The sequence below is a fragment of the Indicator indicator genome, chromosome 37 (genome assembly GCF_027791375.1).
Source record: "Indicator indicator isolate 239-I01 chromosome 37, UM_Iind_1.1, whole genome shotgun sequence".
NCBI lineage: Eukaryota > Metazoa > Chordata > Aves > Piciformes > Indicatoridae > Indicator > Indicator indicator.
In genome coordinates, this window is record NC_072046.1 from 1,699,497 (window position 1) to 1,722,813 (window position 23,317).

At 58.2% G+C, this 23,317-nt stretch overlaps 1 protein-coding gene across 1 annotated transcript; it reads right to left on the minus strand.

The window, feature by feature from the left end:
* Positions 1 to 2,436: 2,436 nt before the first annotated feature.
* MRC2 (mannose receptor C type 2) lies at positions 2,437 to 20,663 on the minus strand (the record flags this gene model as incomplete). Its single annotated transcript, XM_054396420.1, has 29 exons — positions 2,437 to 2,657; positions 3,627 to 3,653; positions 4,041 to 4,220; positions 4,568 to 4,687; positions 4,969 to 5,118; positions 5,305 to 5,473; positions 5,563 to 5,801; positions 6,236 to 6,344; positions 6,559 to 6,722; positions 6,806 to 6,920; positions 7,361 to 7,506; positions 7,600 to 7,700; positions 7,928 to 7,995; positions 8,293 to 8,453; positions 9,104 to 9,139; positions 9,614 to 9,752; positions 9,871 to 9,973; positions 11,104 to 11,246; positions 12,020 to 12,237; positions 12,359 to 12,507; positions 12,621 to 12,736; positions 15,425 to 15,532; positions 15,798 to 15,952; positions 17,058 to 17,246; positions 18,088 to 18,231; positions 18,757 to 18,870; positions 19,039 to 19,203; positions 19,841 to 20,014; positions 20,261 to 20,663. Coding segments are annotated over 29 exons (4,326 nt in total), but the record flags the coding sequence as incomplete, so codon positions are not given.
* Between the last annotated feature and the right edge of the window lie 2,654 nt (positions 20,664 to 23,317).

Sequence of the window (23,317 nt, forward strand, 5' to 3'; positions counted from 1 at the left end):
GCAAAGGAGAGGAAGAAAGAGGACAAATTCATCAAGGAGAAAGCAAACAAACAAACAAAAACCCAAACCAACAAATCAACCAACTCTCTTAACAAGGTGTTCCCAGGCAGGGCTGTGTGCAAGCCAGGCGTGATGCCTCCTGCACATCTCTGGATGCCTCGTGCACATCTCCTTCCCAACTCCCCAACACTCCATGCTCTCCACAGCATGGGCTTTCCTCCAGCACCAGGAACTCACCACTGTTCCAGCCATACTCTTGTGCTTCCCTGCTCCCACCTTGCCTGGGCTCTCAGCACTTCTCCAAACAAACGCCAACCCAGCCCAGCTGCACCCTTCACCCTCAGCATCATTCCTCACCCACTCCTTCCCATCAATCCAACATCAACCTTTATTTTTTAGGTCTTCCTAACAGCTCTGCTCGTCCAGGAGGAGTTAAATCCTGGACCTCTATGCCCTCAGCTTCCAGCTCAGCATCCCTCCTGCTATTCCAAGCATCCCTGCAGCAGGGAGGCCAGCAGGCTCCAAGCTCCCTGCTTGGTATATCAACACCTGCTGGGAATGAGGAGGAATTCACACTTGGCTTCCCAGGATCTGGCACCCAAGTCAGGAAGCCATGGGCCTATGGACAAAACCAACAGCTCCAAACCAGAAAGGAACCTCAGGAAATAAACTCAGAGAAAGCCAAGAGAGAGAGAGAGAAACGGAGCCGGGGCAGCTCCAGATTCTTGCTCGCCCTGAAACATTGTGGCGGCTTTTGGACGTTGCCAAAAGGTAAACAAAACCCCAACAACCCCTTGTTCCCCCACCCCCCAACAGTTTCTTCAACACTTAATGTCCAGCTTAAGTGAAATCAACAGATTTTAAAATCCACACAGGTGTCAAAAAGGAGAGTAACAGAAATTAGCTAGTTCCTGTTATCACAACGGAAAAACCCCAACTCCAGCCACGCAGGCAGAGGGCTAAACGTCTCTTGCAGGGGCTGTGCTGCCCCTCTTCAGAGGTTCTAAGGGGCTCTTTGGGTCCCATTCCCAGCAGGGAACCCCCCTCGGGGCCAAAGGTCTCTTGCTGTCTCCAGGCATCCTCTTGTCCCGACCCTGCAGGCAGCTGATGGAGGAGGAAGGCTCAGCCCTGGGCTCCCCAGCTCCTTCCTGCACAGCTCCAAAGCCAGGCAGGGGCTGAGCCCTGCACTGCCTTCCTCCTCCTCCACTACATCCTACATGTGAAACAGGCAACCACAAACACCCCAGCCAGCTGTGTGAAAGAAGGTATATATTCAGCACGCACTCAGTACAGTATAGCAAAAAAAGCTATCATTTCCTTAAAAAATCCAACCCAGCCTTCCAAAGAATCAAAGCTTCCAACATCACTCCCCCACGCTACAGCCTGGCCACTTGCTCTTCTGGCCCCAACAAGGCCACCAGCAGCAAGTGATCCCAGGCTCTGTGCTGTCCCCACCCAGCAAGGGAGAGAGGGTGGCCCCAGCTCTCCAGCAGTTCTTGGTACCACAGCACCCAGCTCCTCCCACAGAGCCCAGGGTATTAAGGATGATGTCACCAGAGAGGAGCTTGGCCAGCAGTGCCACAGCACCCAGCTCCTCTCGTGGAGCCCAGGATGATCCCACTGGAGAGGCACTTGGCCAGCACATTGCTCTGGTGCCACCCCATGCAGTTATTTTGGTGGGCACACACCAAAGAAACCAGAAAGTGGAGCAGGCTCTGGTGGCCAGCCTGGGGCGGGGGGGTGGGGTAGAGGAGGAGGAAGCAGCCACTGCCTTGCCAGGGCTGGATGCAGCCCTAGAGATGCCAGGGAGGAGAGGGGATCCCATGGCTGATGCCGAGGTGTCCGTGTTTGGGTCGCAGCCACGGCATCTCCACTGCTCTCTACTGGAGGTTGGGGACGAAGCCGAGGAAGGGGAGAGGAGTGGCACGGTGGTGGGGAGAGGGGCCCTTGCCGCTGCACACGGAGGGGAGGTAGATCAGCTTTAGAGACCTCTTGCCCAGAAGGATGTCTTCTCGCACACCAGCTTGGTTCCTGGAGGGGGATGAGCCCACCACAGGGCCCTGAAGGCTCACCCATGCTTTCTCCCAAGCGGAAGGTGTCTTGGAACCTGCTCACATCACTGGAAAGCTCTTAAACTCGGCAGGGGGACAACTTTCCTCTAAACATTTTATAGCCCTGAAACGGCCTCCACAGCTGCTTGCAGGCAAACTCCTGGCAGCTGGGAATAAGCCTGGAGGCGACGGCAGCGACCCGCGGGGCAGGAGGGACCCCAGCTCCCTCTACTCACCCACCCGGCCAGACCCCACCCCCAGCCCCAGCCCCTCTCCCTGCCCCGCCGCAAGGGTCCCCTCGCCCCGGCCCCGTGGGGCTAGCGCCGCGTGGTGCTCTCCATCCTCCCCCTTCCCCAGGTCCCCGTCCCCAGCGTCCCGCCTGCCGTTAGTCCTGCTGCTCGTTCATCTCCATGTCCGACACCAGGATGTTCTTCTCGGCGGACTCGCTGGGGCTGGAGGTGGTGCGGCTGTAGCGGGCGCCCTCGAAGGCTCCGCGCTCGGCCCCGCGCCGCCGCCGGTACAGGTAGATGGCGCCGGCCAGCATGGCGCACAGCGCCAGCGCCGCCAGCACCACCACCGCCACGGCCGTCGTGTTCTCCGGCAGCGCTGCGGGCGGGAGGAAAACCCTGCTGAGAGGCAGCCCCAGCTCTGCCTCACCCTGCCACACGGTGGGTTTCATACATTCAGAGATGGTTATGGTTCACAGGATCACAGATCACAGGATGTTAAGAGTTGGAAGGGACTTGCAAAGATCTTCCAGTCCAACCCCTTCTGCCAGAGCAGGACCATAGAATCCAGCACAGGTTGCACAGGAATGCATCCAGATGGGGCTTGAAAGTCTCCAGAGAAGGAGACTCCACAACCTCTCTGGGGAGCCTGTCCCAGTGCTCTGTGACCCTCACAATGAAGTTCCTCCTCATGTTGAGGTTGGAAGGGACCTTGAAAATCAACGAGTTCCAACCCCCCCTGCCATGGGCAGGGACACCTCACACTAGTCCAGGTTGCTGCCACCTCCCTGGAGGTGTTTCTTCTCTTTTGTTGGGGAAGACTCTGTATTTTTGGGTTTTAATTTTTAGAGCTCTTTAGGAGAATTTTGACCAAGATCTGGAATAAATTAAAATTTCTGACTGAAAAATAAGAGACAGAGCTTGGGTGGAAATAGCATCACAGAATCACAGCAAGATAGGGTTTGGAAGGGACCTTTAAAGATCATCCAGTTCCAACTTCCTGCCATGGATAGAGACATCTCCCACCAGCCCAGTTTGCTTAAGGCCTCTTCCAGCCTAGCATTGAACAACTCCAGGGGGGGACATCCACAACCTCCCTGGACAACCTGTTCCAGTGTTTCACCCTCACAGCAGGGGGCTGGCTGGATGCACTCCACCATAGAGGGATAGCTCCTGGTGCTGGGGAGCTCTAACCCAGTGCCAAAGCCACCTGGCAATGGGATTTGGGATCCCCCCACCCCCAGACACCATTTCTTTAGTTGCTAATTCAAGCTGGGCTGCATTAACACAAACCCCCAGCACCAGTTCCTGGTCCCAGTGCTGTGCCCAGGCTGATGGTGGCACTCACCTGCCCTGGAAAAGCTGCTCTCCTCCACTGCAAGGGCAACACAGACAGGTGAGTGCATCGCCACGGCACCCTCCCCTCTCCCCAGTGCCAGCATCACCAGCCCCACACCCATCACTGCTCCCAGCACTGCACAGCTGCAGAGGTCCCCTGGTTCTGCTCCCCCACTACTCCACCAGCCTCACCCTGCTCTGAGTTGCTGACCCAGCCACTGAGAAGTGCACAGCCCACCCCTGAGTCCAGTGGAGCCCTGCAGATCCCAGCAACAGCCCCTACAAGCCCCCTGGACTGGAAACACCCAGAAGATGCGGCTGGCCTTGCCAGCAGGAAATCTCTGCCCTGCAACACCCTGCCTGGGCCCACAGCTCACCCCACATCAGCCCAGGGGCCTCAGGCAGCAGGAAGGGGGAGTCCTACCTCGGGGGATCTTGCAGATGACCCCCATGGTGACGTTGGTGCAGGAGCCCAGGCGCCAGACACCGTTGCTGCTCTGGATCCAGTAGCAGCTGTTCTGGCTGAGCATGCTGGGCCCTGTGTCGTGCTGGCCCCAGTTGGAGTAGTTCACAGCAGTGTTGTCATGCCACACCAAGGTGCCACCTGGGGAACAGAAGAATTCGGTCTCAGGAGGCTGAAAGGGACATCCCAGCTTTGCCCCAGTTCAGATACCAAGGGAGGTGTGATGGGGAGGACTCCAGGGCACCTTCCTGAACCTGCAGCCTCCAGTGCCTTGGAGGAAGCTCTGGGCTTTGAAGCCACCCCTCCCCTCCCCACCAAGCCAGAGAGAATACATGGCACGTTCAAGGCATGGGGCACTCATCACACCACACACTAAGGCCCCCCACATTAGTGTCACCACCAAGGGCTTCCTCTGCTCACTGCAGACCTGCTGGGAATTCAAGGTAGTGCCTGTGGGAATACCAAACACCTCCCTCCTTCCTTTGTACCTTTGGGGTTGAAGGTCATGCCCAGCCAGGCACCCTTGGATGTGCCTTCATATGCCTGGAGATGCTCCCACACGAAGACATTCTCCATCTCATCCTGGATGGACAACACTGTGCCACCAACTGCAGAGGAAGGAGTGTCAGGGAAGAGCTCTGACCTCAGAGGATGGAGCTCAGAGCAGCAGTGCCCAAGAAGACAAAGCTGAGGAACCATCCATGAACCACATGGATGTAACAAGTAACAGCAAGGAGGAGACAGATGATGGCTGGCAATGGACCTGAGTGCAGGGACAAGAGTCCCATTCAAGGGTGCTCTCCTACACCCATGGACATCCTGGGGGATACTACCTCTTCCATTTTCAAGAGTGCATCACCTCCCTCCACCACCACAGCCTCCCCCATACCTTTCTGACACCTCCTCATGGCATCCTTCTGCCCCAAGGTGACCTCCATGTGGAAGGTGTAGCAGTGGTCCCGGAAGGGGATCCAGGATGAGTCCTCCAGCGACTTGGGACAGCTGCCAGTGTAGCTCCACTTGTGTGTGCGGGGGGCATCTGGGGAGCACAGGGTGCGTTGGGGGTGAGCACCAGGGTCCCACAGCACACTGGGGCACCAAACCCCACAAGGGTGTGCCTACAGCTGCAGAAAGTCCCTAGTGAGATGCCACCTCCAACCCTTGGGTTGCTCCCCACCTGGTCCAGCCCGTGTGAAGCCCCCACACCAGCCCCCGTAGCCAGCACCTGCTCGGAGCTGGCAGATGCCCCCCTGCAGCTTGGTGTCACAGCTGGCCGTGCGCCAGCTCCCGTCCACGTCCACGTAGGAGCAGCCAGTGATCTGCTGGGGCTCTTTGTCCTGCCAGTTGGTGTAGAAGAGGTTCTCCTCTGTCAGCCACGAGTAGCTGCGGCTCCCCTGCAGGACCAAAAGGAGGAGAAGCTGGGGGGCTGCCGTGACCCCCTGAGGACCCCTGCCCCGGGTGTCTGCCCCCCGCTTCCCCTCACCTTGTCATTGGCCAACCCAATCCAGAGCGGAGCCTGCAGGCTGATGATGGCCTGGGTGAGGAAGGCCTGGCTGTAGGGGTCGGGGATGGTGGCCAGGGTGGCGTTGAGGGTCTCGCAGAGCAGCAGGGCCTCGTGCCACCTGAGGGGCTTCTGCAGGATGCGGTACGTGCTGTTGTGGTAAAAGAGGGTGCCAGTGGGCGAGGGGGGGTACAGCGTCCGCGCGGGGCTCAGGGATGGGTCTGGGGGAGCAAAGAGACACGGTCAGACAGCATGGAGGACACTCCTGCATCCCACGGAGGATCACCCTCTTGTCCCTCCCCACTTCCAAGCCAAGGTGTCCCTGGCAGTACTGTACACAGGGCACCTGGGCACATCCTAGTAAAACCATGGAGAGCACAGATGCCACATGCACAGGGCTGACACCCTGGGGCCATCCCCACTCTGGATGCACATCCCCATGGGACACATCAAGCCAGGCTGGCATGCACCGCTTTGGAGTTGCCCCACAGATGGCTGGGACCAGGGACAAGAGATCTCCCTGAGCTCTTTCAGCAGCCCCCAAGCTAAGCCCATCATTTCGAGCTCCCCAGCCACAGCCCCCATCACAGCATGGGGCTCTGGGGTGGCGGCAGCAGGTCCCCAGCGGGGGCTGTCCCCTTGGTCCCCCTCCTACCTGCACTCCGCTGGCAGATGTAGCCATGCTTCTCCTCCAGGCAGCTCCGGTCATCCCAGCGTCCCGTGAAGTGTGGGGGTGAGCCGTGCCACACCACCACGCAGTTGGTCTGCACAGCCAAGCCATGAGGTCAGCACTGCCCTCAGCGGTGCCATCCCACCCCACGGGCACCCCTCTGTCAGGGACCTCCACCCTGCAGGGCTGGATTTTGCTCTGCCTTTGGAGAGCCAGCCTAGCAGCCTAAAATCTTCCATGCTCATGGTAGGATATGGGACTGGGACCTTCCCAGGGGCTGGGGGATGCTGTGGGGGGGTCCCACTCACCGGCTTGTCGCAGGGGCTGGAGGCACTGCAGCCTGAGGGCTCTCCGGGTGCCCAGCTGGCGTGCTGCAGCGGTACACCCTCCACCCACTGGAACTCCCTCTGGGCATCGTGGAGGCCAATCCAGAGGTCGAAGGAGATGTTGGGCAGCATGGACGTGATGAAAGCTGCAGGTAATGAGTGAGGTGCTGAGGACCACCCCTGGCAGGTCCCCAGCCAGGGGGGTAAGGTGCGGGCTGGGGGGACCTACCCTGCTCCAGGGGACTGGCGATGGTGGCCAGCACAGCGCCCTGGCTCTCGCACGCCTGCTTTGCCTCCGGCCACTTCACCCTCTCGGCTTTGTCGTGCCCATTAAAGCTGAAACACTGCATGGGCAGGGGCATGGCATGGTCTGGGGGGCAGCCACTGCCCCAACCCTGAGCCCTGCACCCTCCTCACTCAACCACTCTCTTCAGCCCCATTCTGCCCCAACAGTCCCTTTCCCATTGCACCCTCCTGCCTGCCAGCCCCTCCGCCCTTCCTGCACCCTCACAACGCACTCCACCCCAGCACCCCTGGACATGCACCCTAACCACCCTCTCCTGCACCCACATCCCACGTCTCCCAGCACCCCTGGGCACACATCCTCACCGCCTCCGCCTGCACCCAGACTCCACAGCCCACCTCTCCTAGTACCCCTGGGCATGCACCCCTCAGCATCCCTCAGAGCACATGCATGTGTCCCTCTCCACCCTGCCATTTCTCAGCCACCACCTCTCCACCCTGGTGGGCTGGTGGAATGGTTGCCTTCCCCTCTGTGTCCCACCTTGCTGAGGAAGGGAAGCCAGCCCTGGGGACAGCCCCCACTGACGGGAGCAGGTAGTGGTGGCAAGGAAGGCTTCGCAGCTGTCCCATTGCTGCGCTTGCAGATGTAGGGCAGGTCTGTCATGCACTTCTGGTCCCCCCAGTCCTCTGTGGGGAGGGACAAGGCAGGCATGACCCCTCCACCACCACCCTAGTGCTCAGCCCCTCCAGAGCCCAGCAGGGCAGGATCCTGCCCCTCACCTCTGCTGGCTGTCATGTAGACGCACTTCCTGTCCTTGGTGATGGGCCGAGGCTTGCCTGGTGCCCAGGAGATGAAGTTGAGGACAGATCCATCAGACCACCTGGGAAAGGCACCAATGGCAGCATGAGGCCAAGCAGTGACTTGACCCAGCTGCATGCCCTAACTGGGAGCATACCCCCACCATGGCCATCTCTCGGGTGAGGAACCTTCTTCCCAGCACCCCAGGACGAGATCCCTGAGATGCAGGAGCTGAGCCAGCCTGCTCTGAGCACTGAAAAGAGTGGCCTGGGGCTGTGTGGGGACATGAAGGGTTGGTCCCTGACTTACTTGAACCTCCCGTCGTGCTCGTAGGTGTGCAGCCCGATCCACCAGTGCTGCTCCTGGCCCCTGGAGAACTGCACACCCAGAGGAGATGTGTCAGTGCCTGGATGTCCTTGGGGACAACCACAGCCACCCTAGACACCAGGACCAGGCAGCCACCCTGCGGTGTGCACCTTGGCAAAAAGCATCACCCTGCCGAGCCCCAGAACCTGCCACCCCCACACAAGACCCATGAGGACCCCAGCAGAGCTCAGCCCAGCTCTTGCCAGGTAACATTCCCCCAGCAAAGGATGAAAGAAGCCAGAGAGGGAGCAGACTGGGAAGGCAGCAGAGCCCATCAGTGCCTGAGGAGGTGCCCATCCCCCTGGTACCTTCTTGAGGTTCTGGCCCAGGAAGCGCAGCTCAGCCTCGCTGTGCACAGACGCCAGCTCTGCCTGGTTCCAGTTGCAGATGCGCTGAGCCTGCACCCACGTCGAGTGGTGCTCTGAGAACCTGTACTCAGCCTCCTGGTACCTCACCCACTCTTTGCTGCCTGCAGGCAAGGGCTGCTGTCATGCCATGGCTGTGCCACCCCCTGCCACAGCTACCTGCCACCCTGTCCCTCAGTCCCCTGCAGGTTGGGCTGCTTTCCTTTTGTCCCTCTCCTGCAGCCGAGGGATCTGCTGAGGTAGTTGCCCTCCACAAGAACCTCAGAGGAGGCTGGGGAGAGGTGGGGGTCAGTCTCTTCTCACATGCAACAAGTGACAGGACAAGAGGAAACAGCCTCAAGTTGTCCCAGGGGAGATTCAGGTTGGGTATTAGGAAAAAATTCTTCACAGAAAGGATTCTCAGGCACTGGAATAGGCTGCCCAGGGTGGAGCCACCATCCCAGGAAGTGGTTAGAAGAGGCATGGATGTGGTGCTCAGGGACTTGGTTTAGTGGCAGTGGCTTAGCAGCAGTGGTGGCATTGTGAGCTCTGGGTGATGATTTCAAAAGTCACTTCCAGCCCCAGCAGTTCTGTAGTTCTATGATCCTGCCCAGTCCCTGTAGCAAGGGGCAGGAAGATCTTGGGGCTCCCCTCCCTCCTATGACCTTAGACAGGATCCCTCTTCCCCAGATAACGCTACAGGGATGCAGTGGGGTGGCAGACACCTCAAGAGGACAGTGTACACCAGACATACACACAGCCATGGCCAACGCACCTTGGGAAGTGAGCTCTGGCTCCTTCACATCAGCACCTGGAGAAAGGGCAAAGAGAGACTGGCAGAAGGATCTGGGGCTGGACTGCAAACCACCTTCAGGCTCCAAGGGCTGTATGTTTCTGCTGAATCTACCAGGATGGACAGCATCTCTCCCAGCCCCTGAATTAGGACTCATCCTCCCATCTCCCTCCCATCCTGCCCATTTTCAGGCTGCCCAGGGAGGTGGTAGAGTCCCCATCCATGGAGGTGTTTAAAAGTCATGGGGATGTGGTGCTGAGGGATATGTTTTAGTGGCAGTGGCTTAGCAGCAGTGGTGGGATTGTGAGCTCTGGGTGAGTGATTGGACTTGACGAGTTCAGAAGTCTCTTCCAACCTCAACACTTGTATGATAAAAGTGCAACCTTCAGAAGGGAGGTGACAGAGTCCCCCTGCCTTCACTCCACCACCCCTCAGCCCATCCTCTGCCAGGTTATTCAAAGCTGGAGGGTTTGAGGGCTCTTTGCTGGGTACCTTTGGGCAGTTTGCAGATCCAGTCCAGCTGGGCTTCGCACTGCATGGGCACCCACTGCAGGGAGGCCAGGTCCAGCACCGCGCAGGTCCGGATGTCGTCGTCATCGTAGTTACTGCGGTCAAAGTTGTGGTAGAAAAACTGGGGGTTGAAAGAGATGGGCAGCATTGGGCACTTCCACCAGCACCAAACGTGCCTCCCTCTGCACCTCAAACACCAACTGGAGTTATCTTGGTGAACCCCCCCACCAAGGACTCACCCCTAGCCCATCGCTCCACCTCCAGCTCTTGTCCCCCGCTGGGTCTCGACGGTTCAGGCCGATCCAGAACCAGTGCTGCTCGTGGAGCTCCGGCTCCGACTCCCTGCGGGGACATGGAGGGAAGGGTGAGAATCAGAGAATCAGAGAATCAGTCAGGGTTGGAAGGGACCACAAGGACCATCTAGTTCCAACCCCCCTGCCATGGGCAGGGACACCTCACACTACAGCAGGCTGGCCAGAGCCTCATCCAGCCTGGCTGCAAACACCTCCAGGGATGGAGCCTCAACCACCTCCCAGGACAACCCATTCCAGGCTCTCACCACTCTCATGGGGAAGAACTTCTCATGCAATTGTTCCAGTTAGGAAAGACCTCCAAGAGCACTGAGTCCAACTGTTGACCCAGCACCACTGCAGCCACTAAACCATGTCCCCAAGTGCCATGGCTACACATTTCTCGAACACCTCCAGAGATGGTGACTCCAGCACCTCTCTGGGGAGCCTGTTCCAGTGCCTGACCACTCCTGCAACAAAGACATTTTTCCCAATATCCAACCTAAACCTCCTCTGGTGCAACTTGAGGCCATTTCCTCTTGTTCTATCACCTGATACTAGGGAGAAGAGACCAACCCTCACCTGGCTCCAGCCTCCTTTCAGAGAGTTGCAGAGATCCAGGTCTGCCTTCAGCCTCCTCCAAACTAAATACCTCCAGTTCCCTCACCTGCTCCTCACCAGCCCCGTTCTCCAGACCCTTCACCAGCTGTGTTGCCTTGCTCTGGACCCGCTCCAGCACCTCCATGTCCTTCTTGGAGTGAGGGGCCCCAAACTGAACCCAGAATTCAAGCTGTGGCCTCACCAGTGCCAAATACAGGGGCACGATCCCAGAACACTCCCCATCCAAACTGGACTCCTTTCTATTTATATACAGAGCTGTAAATCAAACCTGGACTTTCCTGTTTGTTCTCAAAGCCACTCTCTGGCAGGAGCTGGGATGAGACATCCCAGGGCTGAAGGTGTTTAAAGTCCAAGCTGCATCCCCAGATGACACCCAATTTCCTGCACTTCTCCCACGTCCCCTCTTCGGTGCAGCCACACCAACGATGCAACTTCTGCGCACAGGGTCATGCTCAGAAGGCTCCATCCCTGCCCTATCCACCCGCCCAGAGCACAGGGAGGGGTGTGGGTTCTTGCCAAGCACACCTGGGGAGTGGAACATGCACCAGCACAGCCTCTCACCCAAAAATCTTGTTGAGGGTGTTGGCGATGAAGTGCTCCTCCTCGTAGCTGGCCAGGCTGAGCAGCTGGGCCCCCAGCTCCCGGCAGAACTCCTGCGCTGCGATCCAGGTCTTCTTCTCCTGCAGGTTCTCAAAGCTGAACACCTGGGGGAGGAGGAACCAGCAGCAGGGGGGACTCAGCACCAGAGATGAGCAGAGCATCAGCCGCACCCTGCTGGCAACAGCATCCTGGGGCACGCTGACACCACTCAGCCTGAGCACAGGACCAGGGCGGTGATTGTCCTCCTGCAGTGGGCACTGGTGAGGTCACAGCTTGAATCCCAAGCTCACTTCAGGGCCCCTCACTCCAAGAGGGACACTGAGGGGCTGGAGTGGGTCCTGAGAAGTGCAACAAAGCTGTTGAAAGGTCTGGAGAGGAGCAGCTGAGGGAACTGGGGTTAATTAGTCTGGAGAAAAGGAGGCTGAGGGGAGACCTCATTGCTCTCTACAACTCCCTGAAAGGAGGTTGGATCCAGGTGGGTGTTGGTCTCTTCTCCCAAGTAACTAGCGATAGGACGAGAGGAAATGGCCTCAAGTTCCATCAGGGGAAGTTTAGGTTGGATATCAGGAAAAATTTCTTTCCTGACAAAGTTGTCAGGCACTGGAACAGGCTGCCTAAGGAGGTGGTGGAGTCACCATCCCTGGAGGTGTTCAAAGCATGTGGCCATGGCACCTGGGGACATGGCTTAGTGGCCATGGTGGTGCTGGGCTGCTGGTTGGACTTGATCTTAGAGAGCTTTTCCAACCTTAGTGATTGCGGTTCTATGAACCAGGTTGGTGGGTTCAGGGATGTCCTTTGCTCCTTCACCCTCCATGCACCAGTGGGGAGGCAAATGGCTCCCCAGAATGGCCAGGGCAAGCCCCCCAGCACCCCTCACCTTGTAGCAGTGGCGGAGCTTGGAGTCGGAGCTCCATCCCAGCGGGCAGGCAGCGGTGAGGCTGGGCGTGGGGTAGGGACTGGGCAGCTCGGGGTTGCCCGGGGTGCCCAGGTTCTGCTGGCAGATGTACTTGGCCTTGAAGGTGCTGCAGTTCTTCACCTCCCACAGCCCCGTGGAGCTGCCGGTGGCCAGGGCCACGCAGCCACCCTTGTTGTAACCTGGAGCGCTCACGGGAGCGGGGGGGATGCAGCCTTAGGGTCGGACCGTGCCAGGCGGCAGGGCCAGCACCCAGCTTGCACGGAGAGGACGTCCCCATCCCACCCACGGCCACCCCCTTACCGGGCTGGTTGCGGTTCCAGTGGGTGTACCTGGCCTCATCGCCCCCCAGCCAGCGGAAAGCCCCTGTCTGGTTGATGTCCTGCAGAGCTGTCCAGAAGAACTCCCCGTCCCAGCCGAAGATGAGGCTGCTGACGTACACCTGCTCAAACCTGGAAGGGCAGCAAGAGAGGCCGTGCCACCAGCACAGCCCAGCTGCCAGGTGACAGCCCACTCTGGGGTTCCTGCTTTGGGGCAGGCTCACCATCAGCAGCGTGGCACTGACCTGCTGGTGATGGTGACCAGCGTGGCGCCGTAGTCGGAGCAGGCCCTGCGGGCGTCGCTGTAGGGAACGCGGTCCTCACCCAGCCAGAAGCAGGAGGGGCTGTGCCACTTCCAGCCCTGGGGATGGGGGACAGGAAATCACAGAATCATTGAGCTGTTAAGGCTGGAAAAGACCTTCATGATCATCGAGTCCAACTGTAACCCAACTACCATGACCGCTGAACTATATCCCGAAGCACCACATCTACAGCTTCTTGAACACCTCCAGGGATGGTGACTCCATCACCTCTCTGGGCAGCCTGTTGCAATCCCTGAGCACTCTTCTGGTAAATTAGAAATTAATATTCAACCTAAACCTCCCCTGGCACAACCTAAACCCATTTCCTCTCACGCTGTCACTGGTTACTTGGGAGAAGAGACCAACATTGGCCTTACTCCAACCTCCTTTGAGAGAGCTGCAGAGAGCAATGAGATCTCCCTCAGCCTTCTCTCCAGACTAAACAACCCCAGTTCCCTCAGCTGCTTCTCACATGCTGTGCCCTCCAAACCCCTCACCAGTCCTGTTGCCCTTCTCTGGACACCTCAATGTCTTTCTCATACTGTGGCACCCAGAATTCAGCATCCACCAAGGCTCACCCCAGCCCTCTCCAGAAGGATGGGGCCACGCTCAGGGCGTGAGAGCAGCATCCCACGTCCCCTGCCACCACCTCTGCCTTCTCATGGGAGGTCTCCTAGCCCCAGCTGCCCCGGCTTGACCCTGCTCAGCTCTGAGCTCTCCTAAGCCCCCAGCCCCAGAGGACAGGGCTGCAAGGCAAACAAACACCAGGCAGCTTCAAAGCCGGGAAATGGCTCTGCCTGCCAGCGGCCAGCGCGGGGAGGGGAACACAATCCCCCTCTGTACGCCGCGGGGCCGAAGCCAGGGCCAGTCCCCCCACAGCCGGCTTTCATCCCCCGCCTTGTTGATGTTGGAGCCTCTCCGGGGCCAGGAGGGACACAATAGTGCCTGTTTTCTGCCAGAGCAGGGAGAGGGGTGGCCCTGGGGCCAGCAGTGGTGTGGGGAGGGACGTGGGGGCTCATCCGTGAGAGAGGACACACACAAGTGTGTGTGTGATGAAGACTCAGCCAGGGTGGGAAGGAAGGGTGAAGGGGCTCAGCTGGTGAGGCAAGAGCCCCCAGGCTCAGGGACCCTCTAGGTGTGGTAGGAAGCATCACCAAGGTTTTACCCCTGGACCTCCTAGGCACTGGAAGGACAGCAGAGGACATGCATCATCTGCAGCATGGTGAGAAAGAAGTAGCTTTAGGAGACCAAGAGAAAAATTACCTCAAATCCCACTTTTTTCCCCAAGTTCCTGCTCCTGCAGCCTTTCCCCAGATTAACAAACCCAGGTATGGTCTCAGCAGCTGGGTTCAACCAGGGACAGCCCTGGGCAGCCAAGAAAGGGGCCCAGCATGGGACAGTGCAGGTGCCTGATGGCCCCAGAGGGGTCCCCAGTCAGCCCTGGGATCACTAAAACCACAGAGGTGCGCTCCCACACACCACGCACCACAGCAAGCCCCTGTGGTCCAAAAGTGGCCAGGATGAGACCATCAATCTCAACTGCCTCCAGCTCCTGATCATGGAGTGCTACCTCATCCCTCTCTAGCTCTACCTTTCCCATTGCCCAAACCTCCATCTGTTCAGAACATCCAGGATGTTCTGAAAGCAGAGAATTGGGAAAGCAGAAGGAGCAGCAAAGTCACCAAGAGCAACCACCACGGTGGCCAGAGAAGACCAGGGCTGGTCTGCTGAGCAAGATGCTGCCTCCTCTCCACCAGCCTCTGCATCAGGGTGGGAAACAGCCCCGCTGAGGATGAGGAGAGGGAGGAAGGATGGGAAAAGAAATCTTTCCTCAGTTCACTTATTCCTCCCAGTGTGTTTACCAGCAGGTGCATCTCTGCTGGGCACCCAGGACCAGGGTAAGAGTGTGGCTGGAGAGGCAGGAGGAAGTTGAATCTGCATGGGGACATCCTATTAGGGACAAGCAGACAGGTGGCACATTGCCACCCAACGCCTCATCCCCAGCACCCACTGACACCAGGGCTCCTCCAGCTCTGGCTGGCAGCCTCCCAGTCTGGCCCAGGGTGCCAGAGCAACAGGGTAAAGACTAAAGGCTGGTGGAGGAGCCCAGCAGCACCTCTGGGAGCTGTCCCCAAAGGCTGCTTGCTAGTCCAGGCGTGAGCCTGTGCTGGCTCCAAAACGCTGGGAGACATTCAAGAGTCTGGCGATGCCAGGCTCTGTGCCCCCAGACTTTGGAAAAAGGCACAAAAGCCACCTCCCAGCAAGCGTGGGAAAGGGCAGCCTCAGCCCCACCTGACAACTGGGGAAACTGAGGCAGAGCCTGCTCTGGGTGAGAAACCTCCATTTGGTGGCCATGTCCCTGTGTCCTGCCTGGAGTAGGCAGCCTGCCATGGTGCCCTGGCACAGGGCTGGCAGCTGCCTCCATCCTGCCAGGCTCCCATGTGGAGCAGTTTTGCTGCTGGGTTTGGCATGGAGTGAAAAAAAAAAAAAGAACATCCCTGTTGGCAAAGCAGCCAGGCCAAGGGGGGACCTCGGGCCATGCAGGCACAGGTTCTGTCCCAGTTTGCTCCCACAGCCTGATGCTCACAAGCAAGTGAGAGACTCCACAGCCCTGGGCTGCTGCAGCTCCCAGGTACAGACCTGCAGCTCCAGGTGCTGCTCATTAGTGCTCCCTGAAATGGTTTTGAGGAGAGCTCCCCTGCAACCCCCAAGCATCAGGTAGAGAGGTGGATCTGGGTCCCCCTCACCTTTCTGCAGCCGTGGTCATCCTCCTCCTTCTCCTGGCTCACCCGGCCAGGCTTTTTGCAGATGGAGGGCAGGGTCTGGTTGCACGGGCTGTCATTCCACCTCCCCTCCTGCACAGCGAGGAGAAGAGCAGCACTGAGCCCATCCAACAGCCTGAGGAACTTCCCAGCCCATCCATCCCCACCCTTAGGTCCACAAACTTTCCTTCCCTACATCAAATCCCCAAGGATGCTGTGCTGATCCCAACAAGCGGAATGAGCCAGGTTCAAACCCAGCTGGAGATGCTCCCTGAGGTATCCCTTCCCCATCCACAAGGATGCTGCATGCCCTCTGTGGAGGTGCAGGATGCAGATGCCCCCTGCCCCGGGCTCTCACCGGTCCCCAGATGGTCACACAGTCCTCCAGGCTGTCACGGAAGTTGTTGGGTTCAAAGGGGTGCCAGTATGTGAACCTCACAGGTGTCCCATCTGACCACTCGAAGTTCATCTGCAGCTTGAGGTCATTCAGGCCAATCCAGAGCTCCTCCACATCTGCTGGGACAGGAGGGTGAAGGTGAAATTCCCTCTGCCTGGCTGAAACCCTTCCGGTGGCACAAACCCCTGTGATGGGACCATGTCTGCAGAGCACCTGCCCAAACCTCACCTTGGGACTCAGCCCCTAATCCCAGTGGTGCCAGCAGGCAGGAGAGAGCAGGGCAGGGATGGATGGACCCAGGGACACAGAGGGACATTTGCCAGCAGGTTTTAGTGATGTCCTGGTACCAGCAGAACGATAGAAGTCTGGACCTCCAGCCTCAAGCCCAGTAAGCCAATGGTTTTCAAACATTCCCTCCTATTCCATCCCATCTCTGCCTGGGAGTGCTGGCACATCCCTCTCCTTCCTCCACCCTCTTTCAGCTGCTGAAGGGCATTACGGCTCTTCAGCCCCGAGCCCCACTGCAGTCTGGGTCTCCATGGTGGGTTTCACTGCCAGGTTCTGCCTCTCCTGAGCAGGTTGGGCTGTGAGAGGGAATAATTTGGCTGGAGGAGCTGCACTTGTATGGGAACAGCAAAACCCAAGCTGAGGTGACCCTAATGAGGGTGGCACAAGCAGGGTCTGGAAGATGGTGGCACAGATGGCCCCTGTACAGCCATGTGATTGTTCAGGCTGGAACTTTTCCCCAGTGCATCCCAGTTCCAACACATCCTAGCTTAGGAAACTTCCACCCAGTGACACCCAGGACTGGACAAAGGGACCTGGGAGGCCACAGGCAGGCACTGCCCCTTCACCTGACACTTGTGTCCAGGGCACATTTAGCAGTAGAGGTGCAGCCTCCTCCAGCAAGGCCACCAGGACATTGTTTCCCATCTTTTTCTAGGCAAACCATCTGGGACCAGTGCCACTCCCAGCTGCTGCTGCCTGTTTTCTCCCTCAACACTGCAGGCTGCCAGGAACAGCTTTTCCATGTGCTGGGTGGAGGATACACCTGGGCCATGAGTACTCCCAGCAGCACATCACCTCCCAGCCTGGGGTCTCCTCTCCCCTCACAGCTCCAAACTCATTTGACTTTGCATCTCCATCCCACAGAAGTGACCTTCCTGTGGATCCTGACATGGGACAGGAAGGGTGCTGCTGACACAGGGGGCTCCCCCTTACCTTGCTTGATCTGCTTGGTGACAAACTCCAGCTCAGAGAGGGTGTGGATGCTGACCAGGTCCCCCCCACTCCGCAGGCAGGTCTTCTTTGCCTCCTGCCAGGTCTTCTTCTCTCCCACCAGCCGGTAGCAGTTGGACTGGAAGGGCTGCCAGCTGGGCTCACAGTCCACCTTCACCTCCGACCATGAGTCTGACAGGACATGAGGTAGCCTGAGGGCTCCTGTTCTGCTCTCCAAACCTCTATTTGTCAGGCAGTGGGCCATAGGAAGGTGACCACACTCCCATGGGTTGCTCAGGAGACCAAACCACAGCCACACAATGGCAAGGTGCAGGCAATGGGGGCTTTAGAGCTCCAGGGACAAACCCAACCCCCTTTTGTTTGCAGAGGTGGCATGGCAGAGACACTCCAGCCCCTGGGGATCATGGGGAACCTCCTGCTGCCTTGATTCCTCTCCTACCACCCAACCTGTAACTGCACCTTGGAAGAGCAGCCTGAGAGGTGATCTTATTGATGGTTACAAATATCTGAAGGGTGAGCATCAAGAATAAAGGACCAGTGGTGTTCTGTGATAGGATGGGGGCAATGGGCACAAACTGGAACCCAGGAAGTTCCACCTCAGCATGAGGAGAAACTTCTTTGGTGTGAGGGTGCTGGAGCAGGCTGCCCAGAGAGGTTGTGGAGTCTCCTTCTCCAGACACTTTCAAGACCCATCTGGATGTGTTCCTGTGTGACCCGCCCTGGGTGATCCTGCTCTGGCAGGGAGGCTGGACTGGCTGATCTCCAGAGGTCCCTTCCAACCCCTACCATTCCATGATTCTCAGGGGATGCTCCTTGGAGAGGACCTTACCCACAGCCAGGCAACTCTGGGGAACTCAACCACTGCTCCACACACCCAGGGCACCAGCAAGCTGGGGACACCATGGGCTGCTCCAGCACGCAGGCAGCATCCTCTGACCATGCTGAGATGGGAGCACAGCCAGCTGGGACACGGGGGCTGCCCACTCCAGGTGCCACTGCTGCCCTCACTCACCCGTCAGGAAGGGGTCTGCAGTGGCATTCGGCTTCTTCTTGCAGACGTAGGGCAGGGCGATGCCGCAGTCGCGGTTCTGCCACCTGCCCGACGACTCCGTGCGGATCACACCGCAGTTCTCCTCGCTGGGGTTGTCAGGCTGGTCTGGAAAGGGGGGTGGAAGGGTGGGACAGGTTCTGAGGAGCTGAGGACAGACCCACCAACGCTCTCCACAAGGGCAAGCCACCTGCTTGCAAGGTGCAGCTCTCCCTGCTCCAAAGGCCAAGGGAGGCTATGAGGATGATGAAGGGACTGGAACACATCTGATGAGGAAAGGCTGAGAGCCCTGGGGCTGTTCAGCCTGGAGAGCAGCAGCCTGAGAGGGGATCTGGTCAGTGAAGGGTGGGAGTCAAAGGGCCAATTTCTTTTCAGTGGTGCCCTGTGATAGGACGAGGGGCAATGGAGACAGGCTGGAGCCCAGGAGGTTCCACCTCAACACGAGAAACTTCTTTGGTGTGAGAGTGCTGGAGCCCTGGAGCAGGCTGCCCAGAGAGGTTGTGGAGACTCCTTCTCTGCAGTCCTTCAAAACCCATCTGGATGCATTCCTGTGTGAGCTGCCCTGGGTGATCCTGCTCTGGCAGGCTGTTCCCTGCCCCCCACCCCCGTCACCACCAGTGCCCCCTGTCTCACCACTCTCCCAGTTGAGGTACTTGAGGGGTGAGTTGTCTGACCACTGCCAGCCTCCATTGATGTCCAGGTCGTTGAGCCCAATCCAGAGCGTGGAGCTATACCCTGTCAGCAGCCCTGGGACCCACACACAGCCAAAGGGGCAGGATCAGTCCCACCAGCCCCAGTCCCTCACCATTCCCAAAAGCAACCACCCAGGGCAGGCAGAGCAACCTGGCAGCATGGTGCCAGCAGCTCTGCCGGGGTGAGGAGGCCAGGGGCACAGGCAGGCTGCCATCACCTCACCATTGATGTAGGTCTGCTCGTGGATCTCAGTGATGCTCAGCAGGTTTGCCCCTTGCTGCTCACAGCTGTTCCAGGCCTCCCGCCACGACAGCGTCGACTGGAAGTTGAACTGGTAACAGCTGTTGGTGAGGTGGTCCTTGTCCCAGAAGGTCTCACAGTCATTGCCTGTGGGCAGGAGCAGGCTGAGCACCCAATACAGCCACAGCTGTGGCTCCAAAAGATCCCAATAACCCCAGAAAGCCAGAGAGAAGCCAGTGGAGCTGATCCAGCAGAGAAGAGGCAGGGAAGTCCCCAGGAGGGATCACAGCAACATGGAATTGTTTTGGTTGGAGGTCACTGAACCCAATCATCAACTCAACACCACCATGGCCACTAAACCATGGCCCCAAGTGCCATGGCCACAGGTTTCTTCAACACCTCCAGGGATGGGGACTCCACCACCTCCCTGGGCAGCTTGTACCAATTCCTGACCACCCTTGCAGCAAAGAAATTTCTTCAACCTAACCCTCCCTTGACACAACTTCAGGCCGTTTCTTCTCATTCTATCACCAGATACTAAAGAGACTGATTCCACCTCACTCAACCTCCTTCCAGGAACTCGTAGAGAGCAATGAGGTCTTCCCTCAGCCTCCTCTTCTCCAAACAAAACAATCCCCAGCTTCCTCAGCTGCTCTTCCCCGGACCCTTCCCCAGCTTCGCTGCCCTTCTCCGGACCTGCTCCAGCCTCTCAATGTCCTTCTTGGAGCACCCAGGATGGTCAGAGGGTTTCTCTTCTCCCAGTGGGAGGCATCCCCCCACTTACTCTTTATGGGGCAGAAGCCCCAGCGCTCGTCCTTGCCGTAGTCCTGGGTGGTGGCACACCAGAGGTGCCCGTCCTCCCGCCCCGTGCTGGTGCACTCGTGGAACCACTGGTTGTCATACTTGAAGGGGATGGTGCAGGGCTTCCCGTGAGAGTTGCCCTGGATGGTGTAAATTTCTGCAGGGAAAGAGGAGCCCCTGTTTGAGGCTCTGCCAGTGGGAGGCTGGAGGGGGGTTTGGGGTGAGGCCCGGTGTGGGGGGGTCAGTGGGGTGCCCGGAGGCTGCCCGCTGCCCATCACCCCAGTCCTGCCTGGTTTGGCAGCCCCAGCGAGCTGGGACCGAGCTCCCCGGGCAGGACCCGATGCCAGCTCAGCGTCTGGGGGGCTGAGTTTCGGGGTGTCCTTAGTGCCCAAGGAGGGTTTACCAGAGTAGGGCACGGAGCACAGATCCTCCTCAGTGCCGTAGGTCCTCCACTGGGAGCCTCGTGCCTGGTCCCCTCTGTCCAGGGAGGAGTTGGCCGGGCGGGCACCGAGGTGCTGTGCCAGCTGCTCGCCCAGGCCGCGGCAGCTCCAGCGCATGTTGACGGAGTCGCGGTCGCACTCGTAGGTGGCCAAGGGGTGCAGCCCTGCCGTGGCGTTGGCCCCGTGCCACGACACCCCCAGGCACTGCATGGCCCCCACGTTGAAGAGGCGGTTCCGAGAGACCCATTTCCACTGCTGGGCCGGGGCGCTGGCGTTGCAGCCCTTGGTGAGCCTCACCAGCGAGTCCTTCGTCTCCAGGCAGCCCTGGGCACCCGTGTTGTAAATGAGGAAGACTTTGGAGTCTGGGTGGAAAAGAAAGGGAAAGGGTTAAAGCACTGCTGAGGATGCAGCGTGGTGCCAAGCATTGCCAGAGTGTCCTGGCTGCCTTTCTACACAGGTTAAGTTTCGGGGTGCAGCCTTCTGCAGCCAGCACCTAGGCTAAAGTTCCCCCTTCAAACTGTAACAAGCACCCAGCACAGTGGGCACCATCGCTTGCTTCCCTGCACAAAAACCCCAGGGTTTGCCCTTCTGCCTGTCCTCAGGGTGATGGGCTGCAGACAGGGTGATGTGGATGAGTGTTTGCACCCAGAGCTGGCACATGGCACCCCCACAAAGCATCAGCAAGTGGCCTTTGGGCATCAGAGCTGGTGCCAAGAGCTCACCCGCTCTACCAGCACCATTCTTCATGCTGCAGGTGGTGAGACTCTGGCCCAGGTTGCCCAGAGAGGTGGGAGATGCCCCACATCACAGAATTACAGAGTGTTAGGGGTTGGAAGGGATCTCCAGAGATCATCCAGTCCAACCCCCTGCCAAAGCAGGATCACCCAGGGCAGGACACACAGGAATGCTTCCAGATGGGTTTTGAGAGTCTCCAGTGGAGGAGATTCCACAACCTTTCTGGGCAGCCTCCTCCAGGGCTCTGTCACCACCCTCACCATAAGGAAGTGTCTCCTCCTGTGGAGGTGAAACCTGGAAGCATTCCAGGTCAGGTTGTTTAGAGCTCAGAGCAACCTGCTCCAGCTGCAGCTGTCATTGCTAACTGGGGAGGGCTTGGGCCAGATGACCTTTAAAGCTCCCTTCCAACCCAAACCACTCCATGATTCCATGATCAGCAGAGCTGCTCAAAACTGAGTTCCCACAGGCCATAGCATTCTAAGGCATCACAACAAGCCCTGTGGCAGCACCAGAGCAGCCCATGCCAACGGCTGGAGCAGAAGCCACCTGCTCTGGATGGAGGAAAGCAGAGCAGGGAAACAAAGGGCATCTCCATCCTTCCCACCTGTATCTGGGCACCTGTTAGAAAACCTGAGCAGCAAACAAGAACTCTGGGGAAGGTCTCACAGGGCATGAACAGGGTGTGATGGCAAACACCTGCAGGCAGCTGAGGCTCCTGCAGGCATGGCCCCAGCCCTTGCAAAGACAAAACCTCCTGTTGGGATCCTCCAAGATCCCAATTGGAGCACTGGGAGGTGGGAGCAGAGCGAGGGAATCCCTGCCAGGAGAGAAAGTGTTGGTGCAGCCTGTGGAGGGGAGAAAGGCTGATCTCAGCCCCAGCTTGATGCATGTCCCATGGTCCTGCCTGCTGCAATCAGAGCATCAGAGAATTGTTTCAGTTGGAAAAAGACATCCAAAATCCTCCAGTTGAACCATCAACCCACCACCACCCGTGGCCATTAAACCATGTCCCCAAAGTGCCATGGCCACACATTTCCTGAACACCTCCAGGGATGGGGACTCTATCACCTCCCTGGGCAGCCTGTGCCAATCCCTGACCACTCTTACAGCAAAGAAATTTTTCCTAATCTCCAACCTAAACCTCCCCTGGCACAATTTCAGGCCATAACCCAACCCTGCTAACCAACCCTGCATCCCTACAGCAATTGCCTGACCCCCAGCATCACCAAGGGCCACTCCACCACATGAATCATCTCACAACCTGTATCACCCATATCCTGGGCTGCATCACAACCAGTATGACCAGCAGAATGAGGGAAGAGATTCTCCCCCTCAATTCTGCTCTCAGGAGACCCCACTTGGAGCACTGCATCCAGTTTTGGGCTTCCCAGCACAAGAAGGACATGGAACTGTTGGAGAGGGTCCAGAGGAGGCCACAAAGATGATCAGAGGGCTGGAGAACCTCCCCTGTGGGGACAGGCTGAGAGAGTTGGGGCTGTTCAGCCTGGAGAAGAGAAGGCTCCAGGGAGACCTTAGAGCTGCCTTCCAGCACTTGAAGGGGCTCCAGGAGAGTTGGGAAGGGACTTTTGACAAGGGCTGGGAGTGACAGGACAAGGAGCAATGGCTTTGAGCTGGAAGAGGAGAGATTGAGACTGGAGACTAGAAAAAAATTCTTCACAGTGAGGGTGGTGAGACAATGGAACAGGTTGCTCTTGAGGTCATTGATGCCCCCTCCCTGGAGGTGTTCAAGACCAGGCTGGATGAGGCCTTGAGCAACCTGGGCTGGTGGGAGGTCTCCATGCTCCTGGCAGGGGGGTTGGAACTGGATGACCTTTCAGGTCCCTTCCAACCCAAACCATTCTCTCACTCTCTGAACCCACCAGTAAAGCCAGCACACCACATTGGGACACTGTGCTCCAGCTGCCATGGCATTTTTAGAAGGTACTTGACTCCTTCTTCTTCCCCCACCCCCAGCCAACACAAGAACACATCAACAGCACAACCTTTGTGTTGGTTTGGGGTTTTTATTTTGGTGTTTGTTTTAAAACCAACCTATTTTTTTCCCCCACCACAAGCATCCACCAGAAGTCAAAGGGAACTCACAGGCCCTTCTATATTGAGCTTTGGTTTGCTTTGGCTTTCTGCCATTCTGGGAATTTTTTGGGGCTGAAAAGGTTTTCAGTTCCCATTCGCCCACAACCTCACCCTGCCCCAGCCCTGCTCTTACAGGCAGCTCCATCGTGTGCAAGCAGCAAACTGCTCAGCTCAGAGAGCTTCCTGACCTC